The sequence below is a fragment of the Macrobrachium nipponense genome, chromosome 33 (genome assembly GCF_015104395.2).
Source record: "Macrobrachium nipponense isolate FS-2020 chromosome 33, ASM1510439v2, whole genome shotgun sequence".
Classification (NCBI taxonomy): Eukaryota; Metazoa; Arthropoda; class Malacostraca; order Decapoda; family Palaemonidae; genus Macrobrachium; species Macrobrachium nipponense.
In genome coordinates, this window is record NC_087219.1 from 33,203,000 (window position 1) to 33,228,753 (window position 25,754).

Consider the following 25,754-nt stretch of genomic DNA (forward strand, 5'->3'; position numbering starts at 1 on the left):
TGATCGTAAAACTAGAGATATTGTTTATAAAAAAAGAATTACTAATAATTATAGTTTTCTTAGTGTTGGGAAATAAGTGCTGAGAGGTGGAATACCATGATGGGTATTGTAACTAACACGAAATAAAGTCATACTTTTAATGTCGATTTGCACCCCGCCTCAAAAAAAAAAAAAAAAAAAAATTGTAATCAGTGGCGCCAAGTTACTTAAAAATATAACAATAGAAGTGACAAAATAACAAACCTATCAGTAACAGTTAACAAAATAAACGTGAACACAGCACAAATACCATTGAACATTGTCTTAAATTGTCGCAAACCGCTCTTAAAAAGTAATGGCTACTTCGGCATTACTTTTAATAAAATAGGCTTGAGAGAGGGTCTGCTTCCTAAGAATTACATTCGTTATTTGTCCTTTGGCAATCACGAGATGTGATACAAATCACGGGACTCAAAAGCGATCTTATATATCTCTTGGACATCACGAAGTCAAGGATTAACCGATTTGAATAATCCCGTCTAGTTCACTTTTCAGGACGTGGTATTCATTACGTACCTCTGTACTCCCAAGGCCATTTGGCAAGACTTTGTTTAAGTGAATGGTCTTTTCTTGGGAAAAGTTAAAACAAAGCTGGTCTCTTCTTGGGAAAAGTTAAAGATAAAGGAGAATACTTGAAAGAACCAATGACCCTAGTATACTCTTGACACCAATCCGCCATTTTGACCTCTCCAAAGGTCAATTATCAGGGGCCAACAGCTCTCCTAGCGTAAGCCAATACGACCGAGCGTCAATGACTGCCATAATGACCCGTTATTACAACTCCATATTAATACTCCATCCCTATTTCTTCGAACCTTGCACCTCATCACTGAATAATCCTCGTTACTAAATTATTCCAGTTTCGATATTGTCGAGGGATCCACCTCAAATCGAAACGGCTAATTATCTATTGATAACAGGAGGTCGCGAACGCCTCGCCTCTGTCATTTCGAAGGGCTATTACGTGAGATTTTGAGGAATACGTCGAAAGGACGCGTAGAAGTACAGAGTACGAAATACAGATTACAAAACCTAGCGTTCGTAACTGTAGAAGACAGGATCTTACAAAGTCTGAAGTAGGTGTCGATAGAAGTCTCTAATCGTCGTTAATGAAGATCCAGATGTTTATTCTTCCAAGGGAATTTCAGTTTAAACCTAAGATACGCGAATTATCGGTAATATGAGCTTTCAGGTTCCTTCAGTTCGTACACCTGGTTACACCTTCCTCGTGACAGGTAATTAAAAGCATTGGGTGGTAGGCGCGTGAACCGTTGTTCATTGGCTGCTAAGAAAAATCCACTTTTGTGCAAGTGATGTTCTCTGATGCTGTTATGAAAATTCCACTCTCATACAAGCGACTTTCTAAATCTCCCGACACGTGCCAGACAAATAATGCTTCATAAAAAACACAAAATTAATCTGTATCAATTACAACTGTGATATAAGCGCCAGGAAACGATCTAGTTATTAAAAATATCGAGTTCACTTGTTGCGTTTCAGGGTATAATCAACGGTTTAGATTAATACTCTTCCATTTTACCCTTTTCTAGATTAAATATATCATCTCTGTTTTCAAGTAATTTCTTTTACTTTTCCAGATGAATAGAATTGCTTGTTGTCAAACGAAAAAAGAAATTGGTCACATGATTGTTTTTTTTTTAATAGAAACGTGAATTACAGGGTTAACGAAACAGAAAAAAACAGTCAGATGAGAGAGAGAGAGAGAGAGAGAGAGAGAGAGAGAGAGAGAGAGAGAGAGAGAGAGAGAGCCTTCTTTCCACTGACAAGATTGGTAATAGGCATTGTGACACAGAAACGTTGTATCTTAAAAGATTAAAAGACAAAGTTTTCCTCCAAGACCATTAAGGTACAGAATGATAAGTATTTTATATACGCATATATATATATTATATAATATCTATATATATATATATATATATATATATTATATATATATAATATATATTATATAAATTTTTCGTAGCTCGGGGCCGATGCAAATGCTACGACGTAATCATATTATGAACAACTACTTTTTTTTAATGATGCAACTTCTCTCCATCAGATGGGATGTTAATGATGCAACTTCTCTCCATCATATGGCACTGTGTAAAATGGGTCTATAAATTGCCTTATTCCCATTATATATAAATATTTAGATCACATAATTACGTAAGTTTGCTAACTCCCCAACGGACGTCACTGGATTCTACCTGAAGATAAATATATAGTCAGAAAATCCAATTATGTCTTGAAGGAGACTTTTTAAAGATTCTTGAACTCCCCAACAGATGGCACTGGAGTCTTGAACAAGGCTAAAGTATTATTAGTCGAGGACACAATCTTTTGACAGGGTACTTATAGAGGTTCTCCAAGTCCCCAGCAGATGATACTAGAATCCAGACAATGAGAAGTCTTTTATCGAGTCAAAACAGGCCTTTTTGAGAAGCTACTAGGAATGGCATTATTCTGAAAAGTTAATTTTAAAAAGTATCATAATTGGAACTGTCGTCCGCTTCTGGGTAACGAGTAATGCATAAGACATACTCATACATAGTCTGCTATTTGTTATATAACTGAGGTCCAATTAATTTTTAAAGCATTACAAAAGAATCTCTATGCTTAATAACTGGTTTCATACTATAATTTCATCATGATACACTTCGGGGTCGCCATGGTAGTGTAACTGGTGTTTATGGACTAATAAAATATTTCAGTTATCTATTTAATATATATTAATAATTTTGCTTTATCACGAAAAGTATCTTTCCATTATAACATTTATTTACACGACAGGGAGGGATAACATTTGATGGAATATAAATAGCGTTTCACTGATCAATAATTGACATAATATTTTTCTACCTGAATACGGAGATTTTGAAATAATTATATGCAAAGCAGAGAAAATATAATGAAATATTTGTTTCCTACTTTAATCTATGGTTTATTTACATTTCAAATTATTTCTTGAAAAGACTTAAACCATTTTACCCATGGCTAAAACGGTTTCACAAGTTTATGGAATACGTCTACGCATCTAAATTATTCACATCAGTCAAGAAATAAAAGCCACGTTTTGGAAGTCTTCCACTGTAAGCCATATATATTTCAGACGGTTTTATTTCCAGTCCGCCTTGTTGCTCTAACCAAACCCCTCGCAACAACCCAGCACACACACACACACACACCTTTGCTGATTGATGATGTTATCAGGTGCGTGGGAGACCCAGGCCCCAGGTGAGAAAGGCAAACGCTATCTGCACGTGGGTGTGAAAGCGGAATGAAATCGAACACAAAATTTAGAATATAGACCAAAGGCCAAATCCTGGGAGGACCTTGGATGAGGTCATTCTGCGCTGAAAGGGAAAACGAGAGTGAAGTAGGTTTTAGAGGAGCAACAGGAGAAAAACCTCAAAGCAGCTGCACTGTGAAACGATCGTTAGGAGAAAGGGCGAAGTAGGATGGAAGAAAGAGAATATGAATAGCGACACAGCAAAAAGGAATGAAATGGGTTGCAATTTGCAACTAAGGGCAGACGACCCGCTACAAAAACCCTCAAATAATGTCTACAGTAGTTAAAACTATCTACATCAATAGCATAAACCCAGATAAACCGAGGTTCGTATGTAGATTGAAAAAAAACATTCGAGAGTAGTAGATAGAACTAAGTTCTCAGAGTGAACCGGTTCGTGATTGGGGCTCATGTCTAGCTCGATACGTAAATCAAGTTCGCAGTTCTTACTCCGAATTCAGTGGAAATCGATGCTATAAGTATGTGTTATGTGAAGACTTTCCACGATACTACATAACATGAACAATAACATAAACAACTGACGTTTCTCATTGTAAGATCCAATTTCAAACCGGAGTCCTCATTATGGGACGTTAATTTAAAGAGTTCCGATAATAAGAATGATCTCATATATCAATTCTCAATTATTTTTTATATAATATATACTGTAGGCCTAAATTCATTATTATTATTATTATTATTATTATTATTATTATTATTATTATATTATTAATTATTATTATTATTATTATTATTATTATTATTATTATTATTATTATTATTATTATTATTATTATTATTATTATCTGAGAAAAACTATCGCTAGAGTATATATAATGATCTAAGAGGTCCACAATAACAATTATAAAAAAAATGGTTGCGAGTTCGTGTATAACTTGAAAAAATCCTTTACAAAGCTTCCGAACCCTTCCCTGGGTTCATCTCCAGATTTGGACTGAAAATGAACCCAGGGAAGTGTTCGAAAGCTTTGTGAAGGGTTTTTTAAATTATACACGAATTCGCAACATTTTTCATTATTGTGGACCTCTTAGAACATTATTATTATTATTATTATTATTATTATTATTATTATTATTATTATTATTATTATTATTATTATTATTATAATAATAATAATACTTTAATAATAAATATAATTTACAATCACAAGTTTTCTTTCTATTAAACACATTTTCAGAAGTCTGTTATGCGCAAGATTTTTTTTTATTTTATATCATTACTATTATTGTTTTTAAATATAAATTACAATCATAAGTTTTCTTTGCATTAAACACATTTTCATAAGTTTGATATGGGCAAGATTTTACAAAAATTTACATTATCAGTCTTAATACTGCAACTTTTATATAAAATTTTGATCAAAATTACGGTCCATATATTATATCATTCAAGTTTGTATACCTATATGTATACACACACGCATATATAATAGAAAATACAAAATCGATAAGAATGTTGAGGGGAAAATAAAAAACAATTCAATGAAAAAAATGAAACTTAAAATTAGCTCAACATTTATACCTTGTGGATTAGGCATATGCCGGACGATTCAAATATACGTTTAAATATTCATGCAATGATGAAACGGCTTTAATGTAATTCCTTACGAGTTATGAATTTGGGAAATCATTAAACTACAGTAGTCTATTTCCGAGCAAAGGGTCCCACAGGATAGTGAAACGTGGCATCCTGGTACCGTAGAGTTATCGGTCTTTTCAGAAATAGATAGGATTGCTGTTTTTCTTGATTAACTTAAATTAATTGATTTGTTAAGAGGGATGTAGTTCCTGTAAAATTTCAGAACTTAAATAAAGGTAGTAATTTCAATACTTTTAAGAAGATGCATTCCTTATCTGAATGGTAAGTTTTTTTTTCGTAAATACGTGCAATGCATATATGCTAAATTGACGAAATATAATATATATATATATATATATATATATATATATATATATATATATATATATATATATATATATATATATATTATATATATATATATATATATATATATACTATATATATTATCTATACTATAAATTATACAAATATACATAAATATGCCTGAATACATCAACGTGTATACACAAGGTGTAACCAGATGTTACAAAATGATAATAAAATATATACGACGGAATCCTGTAATTTCTAAGTCCTGTCAAAAGAGTGGAGCAAGAAAGAAAAGATTTGAAATCAATCGAAAAGAATTGTTTCCCTTCTACGTACAGTAGATAATAAAAAATGGCGATCATAGTTTATAAATATAAACATTACATTAACCGAACAAACGCCATGACCTAGAAAAAGTGAAGAGCTACAACGAATGACAATAAAACAAATAAAATGAATATCGTGATAAAAGACGAGAAAATTATGAAAAATAAGAATATGAACTTGAACATAGCGACAAACGTCATCATCATGAAAAAGTGAAGTAAAAGAAAAGCAACGAGAAAAAAACATAAAAGAATAACGGAATGAAGACGAAAGCAATTCCTTGAAAAATGAGGAACTTGAACGAGCGATGATATTAGAACTAACAAATTTTTTAAAAATTGAGATCATTAACGTCACGAGCAAGAAAAAAATGAAGAGCTAAAAAAAATTAAAAAAACAGGAAATTGGAGAAAAATAGGATAAAAACATATTAGAATAACGCGATAGACGAAAAAAATCCTGAAAAATAAGGATATTAACTATAACAAGCGATGATATTAACACTTACAGATGGAAAAATGATGAAGAATATTAACCTTTACATAACTATGATATAAATAACACAATCTCTCTCTCTCTCTCTCTCTCTCTCTCAATATTAACCTTAACATAACTATGATCTAAATAACACAACCTCTCTCTCTCTCTCTCTCTCTCTTTCTCTCTCTCTCTCTCTCAATATTAACCTCAACATAACTATGACGTGTAAATATTGACCTTAACATAACTATGATCTAAATAACACAACCTCTCTCTCTCTCTCTCTCTCTCTCTCTCTCTCTCTCTCTCTCTCTCTCTCTCTCTCTCTCTCTCTCACCTGGCGTCGATTCCTGGCTGTTCATCCTGTCGAGGTCCTTGGCGGAATACAGCGGCGTGTTCACCTGGTAGGTGTTGTTGAACAGCGAGTAGTCGACGTGGTACTCGCCCGTGTTCTTGTTGAACGTAACCAGGGGCTCGAATCTGTAACCCCACAGGATTTCGTTGGGTAGGTATGACGACCTGGCTTGCGTGGTCATACCTGTCGGGTGAAGGGGAGGAGGAATTACCGTCCGGTGAAAGTTTATCGGCGGTGGGGAATGTCTTGGGGGGAGTTAAGGTTCTTGTAATGAAGGAAGGGGAAGAGGAAGAGGTGGATGAAAGGATAATGACATAAGAAGAAGGGGAGGTGGTGGAAAGGATAATGACAGAAGAAGAAGAAGAAGAAAAAGAAGAGGTGGAGGAAAGGACAATGAAAGAAGAAGAAGAAGAAGAGGTGGAAGAAAGTATAATAACATAAGAAAAAGAAGAGGTGGAGGAAAGGACAATGAAAGAAGAAGAAGAAGAAGAAGAAGAAGAGGTAGAAGAAAGCATAATAACATAAGAAAAAGAAAAGGCGGAGGAAAGGACAATGAAAGAAGAAGAAGAAGAGGAAGAAGAAGAGGTGGAAGAAAGGACAATAACAAAGAAGAAAAAGAAGAAGAAGAAGGAAAAGACGAAGAAGCAGAGGTGAAGGAAAGGACAATAACATAAGAAGAGGAAGAAGAGGTGGAGGTAAGGACAATAACAGAAGAAGAAGAAGAAGAAGATAGGTGGAGGAAAGGACAATAACAGAAGAAGAAGAAGAAGAAGAAGAAGATAGGTGGAGGAAAGGATAATAACAGAAGAAGAAGAGGAAGAAGAAGAGGTGGAGGAAAGGATAATAACAGAAGCAGAAGAAGGAGAAGAGGAGGTGGAGGAAAGGATAATAACAGAAGAAGAAGAAGAAGAAGAAGAAGAAGAAGAAGAAGAAGATGTGGAGGAAAGGATAATAACAGAAGAAGAAGAAGTAGAAGAGATGGATGAAAGGATAATAACATAAGAAGAAGAGGTGGAGGAAAGGACAATGACTGAAGAAGAAGGAGAAGAAGAAGAAGAGGTGGAGGAAAGGATAATAACAGAAGAAGAAGAAGAAGAAGGAGAAGAAGAAGAAGAAGAAGAGGTGGAGGAAAGGACAATGACAGAAGAAGAAGAAGTGATAGCGGAAAGGATAGGGACATAAGAAGAGGAAGAGGTGGAAGAAAGGGATAATTGGACGAGCGATGTGAAAGAACAAGTAAAATCTCTGGGCTCGTCAAATCGTTTATATTATTATATTATTATTATTTATTGACCAGTTAATAAATTTTCATGAGTTTTCATTTTCGAACGCAAGGGACTCAGTATGCGTCCAAAGTGACAGCCCCATCAAGTATAAGATGAAATGATAACACACACACATACACATACACACAAACACATACACACACACACACGTCTGTGGATTGATTAAATCTTCATGAATTTTCATTTTCGAGAGAAACTGATTCAGTATACGCATAGTGGTAGTACGTCAAGTATATGATAAAGTGCTTACACACACACACACACACACACATACTAACCTGTGGATTCGATGACGCCCTCCAAGATGACCACAATCTCGAACTTCTCCCTGAGCAGATCGTGGGCCGAGAGGTCGTAGAGGGGCGAGTTCTCGTTGATCTTGTGCACGATGGTCATGGGCCAGATGAAGAAGATCCTGTCCTCGCCGATGTCGTAGCCGACGTCCAGCTCGTACTGGAAGAAGGGCAGCACCTCCCCCTCCTTCGTGACCCTCTTGCGGATGAGCTGCGCCCTCACGTGGGCCTCGATGATGTGGGACTTGCGCATGTCCCCGACGCGGAAGAGCAGGCACATCTCACCGTCACGCAGGCACAGGCAGGCATTCCGAGAGAAGAGCAGCGTCTGGGTGCGCTTCTTGGGTCGCGACAGCTTCGCGAACACGATGCCCACCATGAAGGCCTGGAAAGGAGAAGTATAGACCTTGAAGGGAAGGAGATGCTCCAGAAATCCACCACGAAGGCCTGGAAAAGGGAAGCATAGACCCTGAAGAGAAGATGTTCCAGTTAGGGGGAGAGTAAAGGATACCAAATGCCCAAATGATGGTCACAGAAATCCACCATGAAGGCCTGGAAAAGGGAAGCATACCCTTGAAGGGATCGAGATGCTCCAGTTAGGGGAAGGGTATAGGGTACTAAATGTCCAAGTGTTGGTCAATGAAAGTCACCATGAAGGCCTGGAAAAGGGAAGCATACCCTTGAAGGGATCGAGATGCTCCAGTTAGGGGAAAGGTAAAGGATACCAAATGCCCAAATGATGGTCATGGAAATCCACCATGAAGGCCTGGAAAAAGGAAGAAAGGACCTTCAGGGGTAGGAGATGCTCCAGTTACTGTGAGTGAAATGCCGATGAGGTGGCCATGAAACGAAGGAAAGAAAATGGAGATTATTCCAAAATGTTTGTCATATTGTTAAATCCCCGGGAGGTGGCCATAATACGAAGGTGTAGAAAGGGGAGATCTCCAAGTGATGGTCTAATATAAAGGCCTGGAAATGAGAGACTGCAAGGTGACAGTCTCAAATGAAGGCTTGAACACAGGAATTCCCCAGGTGATGGTTTCATGTCAAGGCCTGGACAGTACAGGAGATTCTCAGTTGACGGTTATGACATAACGTCTGGAAATGGGAAGGGATGATATGGTGATGATCACATTGTATGGATCTGGAAAGGAGATGAGATTCATGACTCATAGTGTGATATTGAGGCCTGGAATTAAGAGGAGACTGTCATGAATGTCGTAAGAAGGGTCTGGAAACGGTTTACAAAGCTGATAACCCTATGAAGATCTGGAAAAGAGATGCAAGGGGAATGACCACGGCATGAAAGTCTGGAAAGGAATGCCAGGAGGCTAACCAAGATATTATGACCTCAAAAGGGAATGAGACTCCCGGGTAATAACTATGCTTTGAAGGCTGGAAAAGAGGATGCAATGATAATCATTATTAAATAAAGGTCAGGAAACTGTAGACAATCGTTTTCTTTCGCCTTATCCGTTTTATTTCGCCTTATCATTCATGTTGAGAACCTAAGCTCAAACCACAACACAATATCTATGAAAAGGGGTTTTAATCTCTCTTTATCTACTACATGCTTATGACTCCATTAAAGCTTTGTGTACAACTGATAAGGACTGCTCTACAGTACCGAGCGTTTTCAGAATTTGATACCGTTTTTTCCTCTACCTATATCTCGACTTAGGAAATAGTTTTGTACTACCACAAAATTGTCATTTGCCTATTCGTGATAAAGATTATGGTAAAGGTGGCCAGTAAAATGACCTGCTAAGTTTGATGTGTTTACCATGAGAATGATGATTACTTTGACCACACATACTATTCTGCTACATATATGTTGACTTGGGTAATACTTTTGTACTGCCACAACATGTCACTTCGCCTACTCGTGATACGGATTATGGTAAGTGTTGCCTGTCAAATTACTCCCTAAAACTATTATTATTATTATTATTATTATTATTATTATTATTATTATTATTATTATTATTATTATTATTATTATTATTATTATTATTATTATTATTATTATTATTATTATTCAAAGACAACTCATAATCCCATGAGTCATTACAATGGGAAAGTAAATCCACAGTAGTATGTCTGTTTGATTTTATTTAAAATATATTTTAAATAAAATCAAACAGACATACTACTGTGGATTTACTTTCCCATTATTATTATTATTATTATTATTATTATTATTATTATTATTATTATTATTATTATTATTATTATTATTAGAAGACAAACCCTATCCATATGGAACAAGCCCACCAGAGGGGCCACTGATTTGATCTTCAAGCTTCCAAAAGAATATGTGGTCAGTCAAAAGAAGTAACAGAAGGTAATGGGAGATACAGAAAGACTATGGGTAACCCAAGTGAAACGTGACGACTAATAGAAACATTTAAAATACTGAAAGGCATAACAAAAATAGACAGTAACCTATTTGCGTCAAACGAAAACCAGACAAGAAATAATGGATGGAAACTAGACCTGAAGCGATACAACACATCCCATTGTGGAAGAGTTGAAAAGAAAGCTAGACAAAATCATTAGAAGGGCTTTGTGAATGCACAGTAAAACCAGCATCAGGTAAGTGAGCACACGATGTTTCCTCTTAGGATGGACTAACACGTCTTTGAGACATCCTAATCCCTCCAAACTAAAGACTATGGCAAAGATTACCTGTATCATGACTCCAGTGATGCTTTGTATACACATAATGAAGATGGCCTCAGGACATTCCTCGGTCGTGTGTCTGGAACCGTAACCGATGGTGTGTTGGGTTTCGACGCTGAATAAAAAACACGAGGTAAAGCTAAAGATGTTGATGATGCAAGGAGTCCACCTGTCAGAACGAGAAAGAACGCGATGAGTATTATCTTCATCATCGAGATAGTGCCTCTCTCCTTAATGAATATTCAGTAGATTCTACTAAAGGTAACGTCACTCAACGTGAAATAAACTTGAATGCAAATGAACGTTATGATTGTATTATTATACGTAAAAGGGGAGTGGACATGCAAATAACGAGATGGATATTATTTTTCATCATTAAGATATGTCGTTAACTTGATGAATATTCATCGAAGATTCTACCAAAGTCAAGGTGACTAAAACAGTAAATAAACATGATTATAAATAAACACACACACACACACACACACACATATATATATATATATAGATATATATATATATAAATAAAATATATATATATCTATATATATATATATCGAGCTACAATGTCCTTTAATATCTAATTCGCTCTACCTCGAATTATATATTTTTTCATATATGCTTAACCGAAGAGGAATTTTTTCTCGATAATAGATTTACCTGTACTTGGGCGCGAACGCAGGTACATTAAAATCCAGAAACGTCAGGGAAGTTATTCCACCCAACCACCTGACGTTTCCTGGATTTTAATGTACCTGCGTTCGCGCCCAGGTACAGGTAAATCTATTATCGGGAAAAAAAACTTCCCCTCGGTTAAGCATATATGAAAAAATATATTAATTTCGAGGTAGAGCGAATTAGATATTAAAGGACATTGTAGCTCGATATATGTATATGAATCACGGTAATGTGATATGACTTACATATATATATTAATATATATATATATATATATATATATATATATATATAATATATATAGTTAAAACAACTTATTTAGCGCTGAATGATCCTATAGGTCCCAACTCTTGGCCTTTGGCCTAAATTTCACATTCCAATTTCATATCCTCTTCTCTAACAATTGTTTCAACATTACTAGCAATGCTGAACGACCTCATAGGTCCCAGGGCTTGGCCTCTAACCTAATTTTGACATTCCGAAAGGAATTTCTGCTAGACTCAGTTGAATTCTTACCCGCTGTTTGTTTGTTTTTATAGTGTTTTTACATTGCATGGAACCAGTGGTTATTCAGCAACGGGACCAACGGCTTTACATGACTTCCGAACCACGTCGAGAGTGAACTTCTATCACCAGAAATACACACATCTCTCACTCCTCAATGGAATGGCCGAGAATCGAACTCGCGACCACCGAGGGGGCAAGCCAAGACCAAACCGATCATGCCACTGAGGCGCTTTCTTACCCGCTGTCCGCTTGCTTGTCAGGAAGGTGCGTCTCTTCGAAGTCGCCGTGCGTGTAGGAGATGAGCCACCAGATGACGGCGAAGATGAGCCACGAGGTGATGAAGGACATCGCGAAGACAAGGAGCGTCCATCTCCACTGCGGAGGGAATGGAGAAAGGTGATGTTTGGGTGGTACGATAGCGAGGGTGGGACGGGTTTGATACAGAAAGAAAGATTCTCTCTCTCTCTCTCTCTCTCTCTCTCTCTCTCTCTCTCTCTCTCTCTCTCTAAAGCTCTGGTACCTAACTGAATTTCAGTATATATGCGCATTTGTAAAAATTGACAAAAATGAAATTAGCTTAAATGAATTTAAATTTCTTAGATTTCTTTCAGATATCTAATCTCATAATAGTAGGGCTGTTGGAAGATTTTAATGCCTGATTTCCACACAGCAAAGTACATTTTTTTTCATTAAAAGGCAAAAGAGGAAACTGATATGAAATGATATCAAAGACAGCCATTAAGGATATGAATGTAATATATCTTGTATCCTCTTTTGCAATATGTAATTACACACACACCTATATATGTATATATATACAAATGTAAATAAATTCTTCTGTTAAAACCGGACACTTCTTGATAACGGTGGGAGTGAGTCCACCGAAATATATAGTCCTTAGCTCTAAACCAAAGTGTTTTAATGGGCCTTTTATACTTGAGATATATACACATATACACATATACAGATGTGGGTGTGTCTGTGTAATTACATATTGCAAAAGAGGGTACAAAATATATTATATTCGTGTCTTTAATGGCTGTCTTTGATTTCATTTTATATCAGTTTCCTTTTGCCTTTTGATAAAAAAACGTACTTTGTTATAGAGAAATCTGGCATTAAAATCTTCTAACAGCCCTACTATCAAGATGACTAGATGTCTGGAAAAAATCTTAGAAATTGAAATTTATTTAAGCTACTTTGATTTTTTTAAGTGTTTATAAATGCCTACCTAGCTGTCCCTTACGTACCCATGCAAACTGGGCATGCCTAGATGTACCCTACGTACCCATGCAAACTAAGCTTACCTGGATGTACCCTACGTACCCATGCAAACTAAGCCTACCTAGATGTACCCGACGTACCCATGTAAACTATGCTTACGTAGATGTCCCCTACGTACCCATGCAAACTAAGCTTACCTTGATATCCCCTACGCACCCATGCAAACTAAGCTTACCTAGATATCTCCTACGGACCCATGCAAACTAAGCATTCCTAGATATCCCCTACTTACCCATGCAAACTAAGCTTACCTAGAGATCCCCTACACACCTGCGCCAAGCATAAGCTCACCTGGACGTCCACGAGAGTAGTAAAGATATCCTGGAGGTATCGACGTCGCCTTTTCGCGACGTTGGACGGGGTGACGTTGCATTCTCCGTTCTTCTGAACGACCCTCTTGCGCAGCTTCTTGCTGCTGATTCTGGTGTGTCTGTACCTGAAATAATGAAGGGGACAGTCCTTATTGGCATGGCTTCGTCTGTTAGAATGGGAACGGCACAGGGGACACACGACAGGAGCAGGGTTTTGGAATTAAACAGACCATTCCTGTCTGGCCTTTCTTTCGTGGTGTGTGTGCGAGTGTGTGTGTGTGTTTGTGTGGGGCCATTCTGTGTGGTGTGTGTTTGTGTGGGTCCTCTCTTTGTGGTGTGTGCTTGTGTGGTGATTTCCTTTGCGGTGTGTGTGTTTGTGTAGTGCCTTTCTTTGTGGAGTGTGTTTGTGTGAATATGCTGAAGAGCTTTTTGAGGGAAAGTCTGTGAGATTGTCAGTTTGTTTCTGATTGGGATCTGTTTGTATGTGACTCTCTGGTTTGTTTTTTTAAGAGAGGAAATAATGGAGTTTGTGTGTTTGTTAAAAGGGACGTTTATGTGAGAAGATTAGCCATTTTTATAGGCCTATGTGTGTTCTGTATGAGGTGTATTTTTTGTGTGTTTATTAGTAATTTAGATTTACAACCGAACTACTAACAGTCATATTGGCCAATACTGTTTGGCATTTGTGTTTCTTCACGATGGCAGCTGATATATAGAGTGTTATAGTAGATTCACATCAGCAGTGCATCTGATGCCTAGGGCAGTTCCTTACGACGCTCCTGATTGGCTGTTGATAAAGCCAATCACAGGGCTGGAAGCTCTCAGTCTCTCGAGAGAGTTCACATAGGCAGGATGTATGGTTCATCTTTCCTGAGGGATACTTTTGAAAGACGTATCCTTCGTATCCCTCAGGAGAGGTGGAGCGTACATCCTGCCTATGTGAACTCTCTCGAGAGACTGAGAGTTTCCAACCCTGTGATTGGCTTATCAACAGGCAATCAGGAGCGTCGCAAGGGACTGGCCTAAACATCGGATGCACGGTTATTGTGAATCTACTTTAGTTAAGTATTAGTGGTGTGCCTTTCAATTAAAAAAAAATGCCAGTGTCATAAAAAAACAGGAATAGGCTAAAGGGACAGCTGGTCCGTCCTTAGACTAGCGTACTTCCAAGGTAAGAAAAAAAATTGAATTGGTTAACTTATTTCTAATTGACAGAGGACAAATGTAAAAGTCCAAGATCAAAGGCAAAAAATTCTTTAGCAGGGACAACTGTTACAGGAACATCATCTGACGCTACGACTATAAATTTGGGCCAGGTTTGACAAGGTCCTTTCTCTGTCTTAACAGCTAAGATTACGTCTTGTTAGAAGTGACATCACATATTAGGAGGAGGTTCTATTATGAAATATATACATCTTAAATATTATATAAATAAATAGTATATACAGTATATGTCAACAAAACACAGGTCGAACGTACCTTTGTGTATATATGGTTCTTTTTTGGCGTTTCAAACCAAGACTATCCAAGAAAAGAACACAAAATAAAACACACGAACAGTGCTTGGTTTTAACTTACCTTTTCCCGTTCCATGAATGAGACTAACTTGTATTGTGCTCAAGATTACAGTGTTACTTACGACGTGAAGAAAAAAAAAAGAGCTACGACATTTGCGCATGTCCCAGATTACCGAACAGTTTCAAAACAAGGAAAATAATTTAGGCATTTTCTTTTTTTCTTTTATTCTTCGCATCCTTCGCACAACGAATATAATTGTGGAAGGATATTTTGAGTAGAAAATGAGGGCGATAAACTCTCAAGAAGTGACGTATCAGAGGTCTTGAGAGAAAGGTTCTCTCTCTCTCTCTCTCTCTCTCTCTCTCTCTCTCTCTCCTAATAGTTCACCATCAGAGAGAGAGAGAGAACACTGGTGTCGAGCTCTGAGGCGCAGGTTGGTAGATTATGAGAGAGAGAGAGAGAGAGAGAGAGAGAGAGGAGAGAGAGAGAGAGATAATACTTTAGTGACAAGTTAATAAAAAGTCAAATACTACAGACAGATGACAAACTCATTCAGTAAGTAAAGTAGTAATTAAATAGTAATAATCGATAAAATAAAATGACAAACGAACATCAGTAAAGAGAGACAAGAGGAATTAAGTACATAGTCGCAGATCAAGTGACCGAAATCTGTCATATTGCTCAGCGTTAAGACCTCGGCCTGATGGTCGAAACGAAACGGGCATCAGTGACCTCCATCCACCTGGCTACACACGACACAGTGCCAAAGAGGAAACAGTGAAGACCATATTCCTTTCACACTTTTACAGAGACAAGCACCTGACTTAGATGGAAATAGGGAGAGGAGGAGGAGGGTGTTGGAGGATGGGGGTTAGGTAGGGGGAAGGGGGGGGGGCGAGGAAAGTATGACCTGATTGGTGCGCAAAATAGGCACTGATTTTAGGGTGTAGGCAGAGGGAAGAAAATAATACCCCAACTTTGGTGCCCACTGGAGGAATTAGACTTAATAATATTCTTTGAAAATGCATGTCACCTTTACCATATACCACGTAAATGGTTTAAAACTGTGAATGGTAGTTAGGAAAGGTTTTGTCAATGAACATTTTTGCTTTTATCAGAAATAAATTATCAACGATGTTTACAGTACAGATTACTTGCAATTTGTTTTCCATATATCATCAAGATTATTACCACCTCCGTAGTTAAGTGACAAGAAACAATAATAAAATAATAATAAATAATAATAATAATGAATAATAATAATAATAATAATAATAATAATAATAATAATAATAATAATAATAATCGTATGCTCACTTCCAAGCCTATGCAGCAGTTCGGGCTTAAATAAAATATGCAAATTAGGAACAGCCCGTGACCACACAAAAGATGCTAGTTTTACAGCAGGCTGTTATTATTATTAAATTGTAAGATTAATAATAGGCATTCAGAGTCTCAAAATAAAACGTGTTATTTCTGCTAGAAATATATATATATATATATATATATATATATATAAATATATATATATATAGTATATGAATAACTTGATCACGAAATATATAAAACGTGCTGCTATGTATAAATAAAGGTTTTGCCACGAAGGAAAAAAAATGGAAAGCTTTTCATTTTTTTCCTTCGTGGCAAAAACCTTTTATATATATATATATAATATAGGTAATATAATATAATATAATAATAATATAATATAATATTATATAATATATAATATATGCGTGTTGTGTGTTTGTATATATACTAATATTATGAACATGTCTGTTCTTTTTTTTTTTTTTTTATAAATTTGACACTTGCGTCTTTCTTATATGCAGATATTTCAAGGTCCTCGTCTAAATAATCTCTATTTAAGACATAAACAAGGTATAATTAGTCCACTGAGACAGTCTCTCTCTCTCTCTCTCTCTCTCTCTCTCTCTCTTTCTCTCCTCTCTATCTCTCTCTCTCTCTCTCTCTCTCCAGAATAATTAGTCTGTAAATAACTCAACTACGTAAACAAAAACAAATATTATGACTTGAGAAGCAGTCGCCGCGACAACTTGCTTTGCTCTCTCTCTCTCTCTCTCTCTCTCTCCCGCAGCGCAGTGCCATGAGCATGCAAAAAAGACACATAACCAACTGACGTTTTTGGCAATGCACATCTTCAAGGCCACAAGATTCGAAGTTCAGTGCCTGCGTTTTACCCAAGCAGATGAGGGATACATGCTTGACACACATGCAAGGGCATCAATAATTGCCTTTTACCTTGAATGCCCATCAAAATAAAATGCAAGGTAATCTTTATCCTTTCTCAGGTTTCAATGGCATCCATTACCTTCACGCCGTATTCTTGCATTCTTCTGCAAAGTTCATTTTTTCTTTTAAACGAATCAGTTTTTTTTAGCAAAAAGACACGCCCACTTTTTTTTCTAAGGTCCGGGACCACGAACGAAGGTAAGATAACGTCATATTGATATTATACATTTTTTTGGTGGGATGGAGTTGCGAGCCCCACGGCCATGATCGAAATGTTCAATAGTGCTAACAAAATTAGTTTAGAATAAAAGAAAATATGAAAATTAACATATAATAGAAACAAAAAATCAGTGCAACATACTTCTTGGGTATATACATATATATGTTTATATATATACATATATATACAAATATTCTATGTATACATACACATATATACACGTATATATATTATATATATACAAATATATATTTATTATATATTAAATCACTATATATACAAATATTCTATGTATACATACACATATATACACGTATATATATTATATATATACAAATATATAATTTAGCAACTAAGGATTCTATTTGTCAAAAAATCGGCAATATCTTTAAATAAGAGAATATTTCTCCTAAAAGGAAACCAGTGCTGAATAATATGATTACACAATCAAGTAAAAGCAATTTCAGAAAATAACATACCGCTGAAAAAAAAAAAATTTAAAACATCTAAATCTTTAAAAAAAAAAAGTCTAAAATAACACCGTGTCTTTTCATAAAAGTTCAGGAAGCGATAGAATATCGTGTCAATATACTTTATTGCATAACCACACCCCTTCCACCGCCCCCAGGCCTCATCACACCCCAAATTGCTTTTAACATTCGACGAAATCGGTTGAAATTTGTGTCAGGAAACCTCTCATTCCGAATAGATTTTGGCGTAGTGCTATCAGCTGAGTTATACGGATGAATTCCTCCGCTTCAGCAAATGCATGCAACAATATCTCTCGTCGAATCAGTCAGTTGCATGCAACAATCTCGAAGTCAGTCAATTAAACTCCGCTCAAGAGCCACTTGGAGTGACTGCGCTATTTGATAACAAGCGGATTATTTTTTATTCATTTTATTTTATTTTTTTTAATGCCTACAAAGCTGACAGAGAGAGTGAGACTTACCGTATTAGTCTCTCTCTCTCTCTCTCTCTCTCTCTCTCTCCTCTCTCTCTCTCTCTCTATATATAATATATATATATATATATTTTATATATCATATATATATATATATATATATATATATGTATGTACAGATATATGAATATGCTGTATATGAATATATAAATGCATGTATATTTTATATGAATAAATAAATATAATACATATAGACTTAAAATATACTCTCTCTCTCTCATATATATATATATATTTATTATATATATATATATATATATATATATTTATAATATATATATACATACATATATATATATATATATATAAATATATATATATATAGTATATAGATAGTAGATAAGATATGAATATATGCCTGTAATAAATAAAATTTTTTATATAAATGCACGATATTTTTATATAAATAAATAAATATAATACAATATAGACTTGAAAATATACTCTCTCTCTCTCTCTCCATATATATATAGTATATATATATATATATTATATATATATATATATACACGCTGTATGTAAATGTATAAATGCATGTATATTTCATTTAAATAAAAATAATATATATAATCTTAAAAAAAAAAATTATAAATAATCCAATGCACGATATACAGCATAACTGTCAATGTGGAATAATAAACAGAATGCACTTCTGAAAATGATAAAATACTCATAAATCAGAAAGAATGGAAGATAAAATTGTGCAGATAGCGTACAATTATCATTAATATTATTATTCTGTAAGTAAACCCTCTTCTAAACATGTTTTATTAAAAGTAACTGCTGCCACAGCTGTATTAATTTTAAACAGCTTCTCTATTTTCCTAATTATTATTTTCTCATTATTGCTTAAACTGGTGAGCACGCACCGAAGGTTGGCATGTCTCAAATACGTAATTACTTTTAATAAAATATCAATGGAGTGAGTGAGTGATTATCATTATTATTATTATTATTATTATTATCGCAGATATCAATAGCCTCCAAAGTCTTCGTCATAAGACATGTTGATAAAATTGCAAACCACCTCTTCACCGTACGTCATATTTCGTTCAACATTCAATACATTCCCGTCAATGTGTTAGTCTGAGTAAGGCCAATGTTAAGCCTATCACGGAAATAAGAGCAGTAATCCCTTCCTTAGCCAACGAGCAAAAAAAAAAAAAAAAAAAAAAAAAAATGCCGGTAGTATCCAAGACGTTATAATATATGGTATCGATCACGTCCACGCTATTAAATTATTTGTTTTCAGATATCTCTTGTTTAAGTGATGGCCTCTCCATAATACTGCGTTTAGACAATTTTACCTCCTTTTCAATCTACGAATATTGAATCTGTAAAGCGTTATGCCTCTATTACACTTTCTTATTTTTTTTTATTAGAATAAAAAGTTTAGGTGAAATGCCAAGCGCTGGGACCTATGAGGTCATTCAGCGTTGAAACAGAAACTGACAAGATTGTGAATTTCTTAGCAATAATTAATAATAATAATAATAATAATAATAAGAATAATAATAATAATAATAATAATAAAAGAAAATGGCGAGGATAATGAAACTACAACAGCAATACTGACACATCGGTACGTTCGTAGAACTTTATCTCATCAACATTATTGCCTTTAAATTCATGAAGTAAGAATTTGACAAGTGCTAGATTGTATTAGTAATATCACAACTGAACAGCGCTAGGTATCCTTACCACGCACCAACACCTTTTATTTTGCCAAATTATTTTAAAAAAATCTCGTAACCATTGTTTCCCAAATCCACCTAAAGCATTCGATATATTTTTTCTTTTATTTCCTTAAAAGAATTAGAAATTCATTTTAACGCGATATTCAGCTTTGATGTCGTCTTTTTATCACCAGCATCAGGTTGAAAAAACGGTTTATTTGGCCAGATTGAAGGAATCAGACTTTGTAATCCTATTCCAGATCAGGGAAATTAGATGACTCCAACATATTATGCTAAACGGACTCCCCCCCTTTTTTTTTTTAATGTTGATGAGATAAAGCTCTAACGAACGTATTGATGGTGTCAATATTGGCTGTTATTGTTTGACTAGTCTCGCCATTTTCCTTTATTATTATTATTATTATTATCATTATTGCTAAGAAAATTGGCCCAATCTCGTCAGCTTCCTTATTTGACGTAAACGCTTTATTCTATTCTTAAAAAGTGTAAGACACCACAACACACACACAAGCACACACACACACACACACACACACACCATATATATATATATATATATATATATATATTATATATATATATAAGAGGTTCAGGAGGTCCATTGATACTAAAGATGAAGGCCAGATTTAGTATCAATGGACCTCCTGAACCTCTATGTCTGCGCTCCTGTATACCTTATATATATATATATATATATATATATATATATATATATATATATATATATATATATAAGTATATGTACGTATAATCACACACACATATATATATATATATACAATATAAATATAACTATATATTATATATATATATATGATTATATATATGTGTGTGTCTGTGTGTGTGTGTGTGTGTGTATGTATGTTTGTGACCGCGTGTTTTTATATAATCCATATAGAATCTCATCCTTTTTATAACCATTTGAAGCTTACTCCATGTTTCTTATCTAACACAACTACCTCTCTCAAAAGCTGTATTCTCTCATTCTCTCTCTCAAATTACTCTGGTGTTGGCAGGTCATGGGGCAGAACAAAGACTTGTGCATCCATTGTTCGTTTAAGTGACTTTAAAGACAGACGCCGAAGACAAAGGGATGACGTAAACCCAATTGCGTATAGACATCGTTCCAAGGAAACGCCAGTTTTTGTATTCTATAAATAAAGGCGCCAAGATTAGATATCCTTAGGGTGTACCCCAGGCATTGATTCTTGTAAAATGCTAAACTTATCTAGTACCCCGTTTTTTTTTCAGGGAAATAGGCGATGAACATTGTCACTGGTTCCTGAATAATCTAGATCTATTGACTGCTTATTTTTTTATAGAAATTGTGAAGTATCTAACTATTTATCTATAGATACATATAAATTATATATAAATATATATATAATAATATATTATATATTATATTATATAATTTAAATATATGTAGTATAATACACATATATACACCTTTATATACATGCATATATATATATATATATAGTATATAATAGATATAATATTATATATATATTAAATACACAAATATATAATATAAAATACAGATATAGACAATAAATAAATATACATATTTATATATAGATAGTAAAGATAGAACACATATATACAACCGTTATATATACATGCATATATATATATATATATATATATATATATATATATATATATATATATATATTATTATATATTATATATTATTATATATATATATATATATATATATATATATATATATAAATACACACAAATATATAAATATATAAACAGATAGGACCACATAAATAAATATATATTTTATATATAGATATATAACATAAATACACACACACACACATATATATATATATATGTGTGTGTGTGTGTGTGTGTGTGTGTGTACATTCATTACACTTACCCTCAATCCGTTTATCCAGAAGAGTGACAAGTGACGAAAATGAGAAAATGATAACCGGGAAACAAACTGAATAAAAGATTCATACTGCGATATAAAATTCCCCGGGAAGAGAGCACCATCGGCTCACTGTAAGAGAGAGAGAGAGAGAGAGAGAGAGAGAGAGAGAGAGAGAGAGAGAGAGAGAGAGAGATTCTGCGACGCGATTGGCTCCCGGGCGAGTCGCAAGAGCCAGCCAGGTTGCAGGGATTCCGGTCATCTTCCTAAGCTCTTTCAGTACGTTTCCGGTCGCACTAATGCGCATGTTTGGTCCGTTTGAGCAGTTATTTGTGGTCTGTGGGTTCTTTCCGTTGTTTTGGGTTGTATTATTAAGATTGCGTTGATATTTTCATTAAATTGTCTTTGTCTGAAACTGCTTTCATGCAGACTAATACGTATTTACAAAACAATGATTATAAGACAAGCATTTGCGAAGTGGTAAAATAGTCTGTATATATATGTGTATATGTATATATGATATAAATATATATATATATATAGATATATATTATATATATATGTATGTATATATATATGTGTGTGTGTGTGTGTGTGCGCGAGCGCGAGTCATTTCACATTACCGTGATTCATATACATACATCGAGCTACAAATGTCCTTTAATATCTAATTCGCTCTACCTCGGAAATTAATATATATTAAATATATGTTAACCGAAGGGGAATTTTATGTGTGTGCATATATATATATATATAATATATATATATATATATATTATATTTTATATATATATATATATGACTACCAATTCTACATAAGCATTTTGGGATGAGGATGCTAGCCTATGCCCTTTCTCCACGCTAGCTTCCACCTATCACAGCTATCCGAATAATAGGCATGTTTCACCCGCTAACAAAATTAATCCAAATTACGAGAGCTTGATTAAAAAATATTTCCTTTCTTATTCCTTTTTGCTTCTATTCCCATTCGTCTTTCGCTTCTTATTCTTCCCCATTTATCGTCTTCCACTTCCACACCACCCATAATTGCATTCTCATCCATTTACCTGCATCTACTTCCAACCCATCCATAACTACATTCTCATCCATTTATTTTCATCTACTTTCGTACCATCCATAATTACATTCTAATCCAATTATTTTCACCTACTTCCGAACCCTCCATAACTGCATTCAATTAAACAGAATAAAAACGAGAATTTCTCAATCTTCCGTGTCGGAGATTCACAAACAACAGCCTTCCCAGTCGCTTCCTCCCAATCAAACAAAAAAATAAAAAAAACGGCCAATCCCCGCTGATTTAGACCGATTAGACCAATTATTAAGGCCTCTCTTATCGAGGTGATAATCACAGGGCTGTCGCGCCCGATCAGAAAAGGTTAGTCGTCGGCGAGAGGAGACCCATCGTCGAGCATCAACATGAGAACACCTTTAACAGCTATGTAATATTCAGGTATCTCTCTCGGCTCGGCTTCTCTGTTTCCCCTTAGGTGATATTCTCTCTCTATCTCTCTCTGTCTATGTCGGCACACACACACACACACACACACATATATATATATATATATATATATTATATATATATATATATTACATATATATACACACACACACACATATATATAATATATATATATATATATATATATATATATATATATATAGATATATATATATATACACACAGGGCGTCCATAAAGTCCCAGTACCACTTTGGGGATTCCTTTTTGTCCTTTTTATACCAAACAAGTGTACATTTTTAATAATAATAATAACAATAATAATAATAATGATAATAATAATAATAATAATATAAATTTCATAAACGCATGAGTTACTAGATTGGTGATGAAATCCAAAATGGTGCAAGTGTGAATATATATAAAATATATACAGTATCTTTTTTTTTTATATATTTTCAATATATTTTCATATCTGAACCATTATGGATACCTTTAACGATAATAATAATAATAATAATAATAATAATAATAATAATAATAATAATAATAATAATAATAATAATAATAATATTCAGACAAGGGGTCAAACTGAACAATACACAAATCAAGCAAGCATCAAAACCCCTTATAAAATTTTAAAATAAATTAATAAATAAATGAAAAATAAAGGCAAACATCACAGCATGCAAAAATCACTCTAGTTCTTTCAGCCTCACAAAAGGTTGAGTTGAGGTGAATACAGAATTTAGGCCAAAGATCAAGCACTGGGACCTATGAGGTTATTCAGCACTGAAATGGAAATTGACAGTTAAAGGTTTGAAAGGTGTAACAGGAGGAAAACCTCGAAGCAGTTGCACTATGAATCGAGTGTTAGGTTGGTAAGTAAGATGAAGAAAGAGAACATGAAACGAGTTACAGTAAAGGGAACGAAAGTGGTTGCAGCTAGGGGCCTAATGAAAGCACGCTGCGAAGATCCTTAAGTAATGTCTACAGTGTACCGGATGAGGTCCACTGATGGCGCTAACACCCCCCCCCCCCCCCTACAGGGAACACACAGAAGATTCAGAAGTAATCGGGTGGGGTACCTCCGCTCGAATTACGTCTATCTACCTGGCATTCAACTTATCCCTTTTCAAGACCAGCTTCTTGAATATCTTCATGGCCAGCGAAGCCTCCTCCCACCGGGTGCCGAAGAAGAAGATATCCCCTCCTACGTGAACGGGCCAATGCAGGAACATCCGAGGAATAAGGGACATGAAGAAGGTTTATCTTCTAGAACTCATTAAAAGATTCGATCCCGGCTTGATGCAGTTCCTGGGTGGAGAATTAAATATTTTTTTGTTCGGGCTGGTTTAGGGCGGCTGGTGTTGAAATAGGTATTATGTGCTCGGGTTTAGGGTGGTTTATGCTACAATAAGCTTTATTCGATCCGTGTTTAGATAACCGATCTTGAAATACCTTTTATTCACTCGTGTCTAGATAACCGATTTTGAATACGTCTTATTCAGTCGGGTTTAGGGTAACCGATCTTGAAATACGTTTAATTCATTTGGGTTTAGATAACCAATTTTGCATACGTCTTATTCAGTCGGGTTTAGGGTAACCGATCTTAAAATACGTTTTATTCACTCGGGTTCAGGATAAACGATCTTAAAATAAGTTTCATTCACTCGGGTTCAGGATAAACGATCATAAAATACGTTTCATTCACTCGGGTGTAGGATAACCGATCTTAAAATACTTTCTATTCACTCGGGTTTAGGATTATCGATCTTAAAATACGTTTTATTCAATCGGGTTTAGGATAGTCGAATCTTAAAATACGTTTTATTCACTCGGGTTTAGGATAATCGATCTTAAAATAAGTTTTATTCACTCGGGTTTAGCATAACTGGTTTTAAATTACCTTATATTCACTCGGTTTTAAGATAGACGATTTAAAAACATTTTTATTCTTCACTCGGTTTTAGGACAAATGATCTTAAAATACGTTTCATTCACTGGGTTTTACCACTAACTGATCCTAAAATGTCTGATCCACTCGGTTTTAGGATAACATCCTCAATACGTTTATCTACTCGAGTTATGAATAGCCAATCCTGTGCTGGGATACCTGATGCTATGATACGTTTTGTTCACTCTATTTTAGATTAGCCAATCCTGAAACGCGTTTCAATCACTCGATTTCAAGATAGCCAATCCTGAAACGCGTTTCAATCACTCGATTTCAAAATAGCCAATCCTGAAACGCGCTTCAATCATTCAATGAGATCTGATTCCCG

The 25,754-nt window shown here is 34.8% G+C and overlaps 1 protein-coding gene across 8 annotated transcripts in view; it reads right to left on the reverse strand.

Moving 5' to 3' along the window:
• Positions 1–25,754, reverse strand: part of LOC135203075 (ATP-sensitive inward rectifier potassium channel 12-like) — a 280,355-nt gene that overhangs the window by 14,243 nt on the left and 240,358 nt on the right. For 6 of the 8 annotated variants that reach the window (XM_064232685.1, XM_064232682.1, XM_064232681.1 and 3 more), the window contains 5 exons: positions 13,429–13,573; positions 12,092–12,228; positions 10,675–10,837; positions 7,972–8,371; positions 6,390–6,590 (listed from right to left, as the gene is read on the reverse strand). In XM_064232685.1, the coding sequence (XP_064088755.1) occupies positions 6,390–6,590; positions 7,972–8,371; positions 10,675–10,837; positions 12,092–12,228; positions 13,429–13,573 (1,046 nt within the window). The remainder of the gene's footprint in view (positions 1–6,389; positions 6,591–7,971; positions 8,372–10,674; positions 10,838–12,091; positions 12,229–13,428; positions 13,574–25,754) is intronic. The other 2 variants (XM_064232684.1, XM_064232680.1) reach the window with 1 other exon arrangement.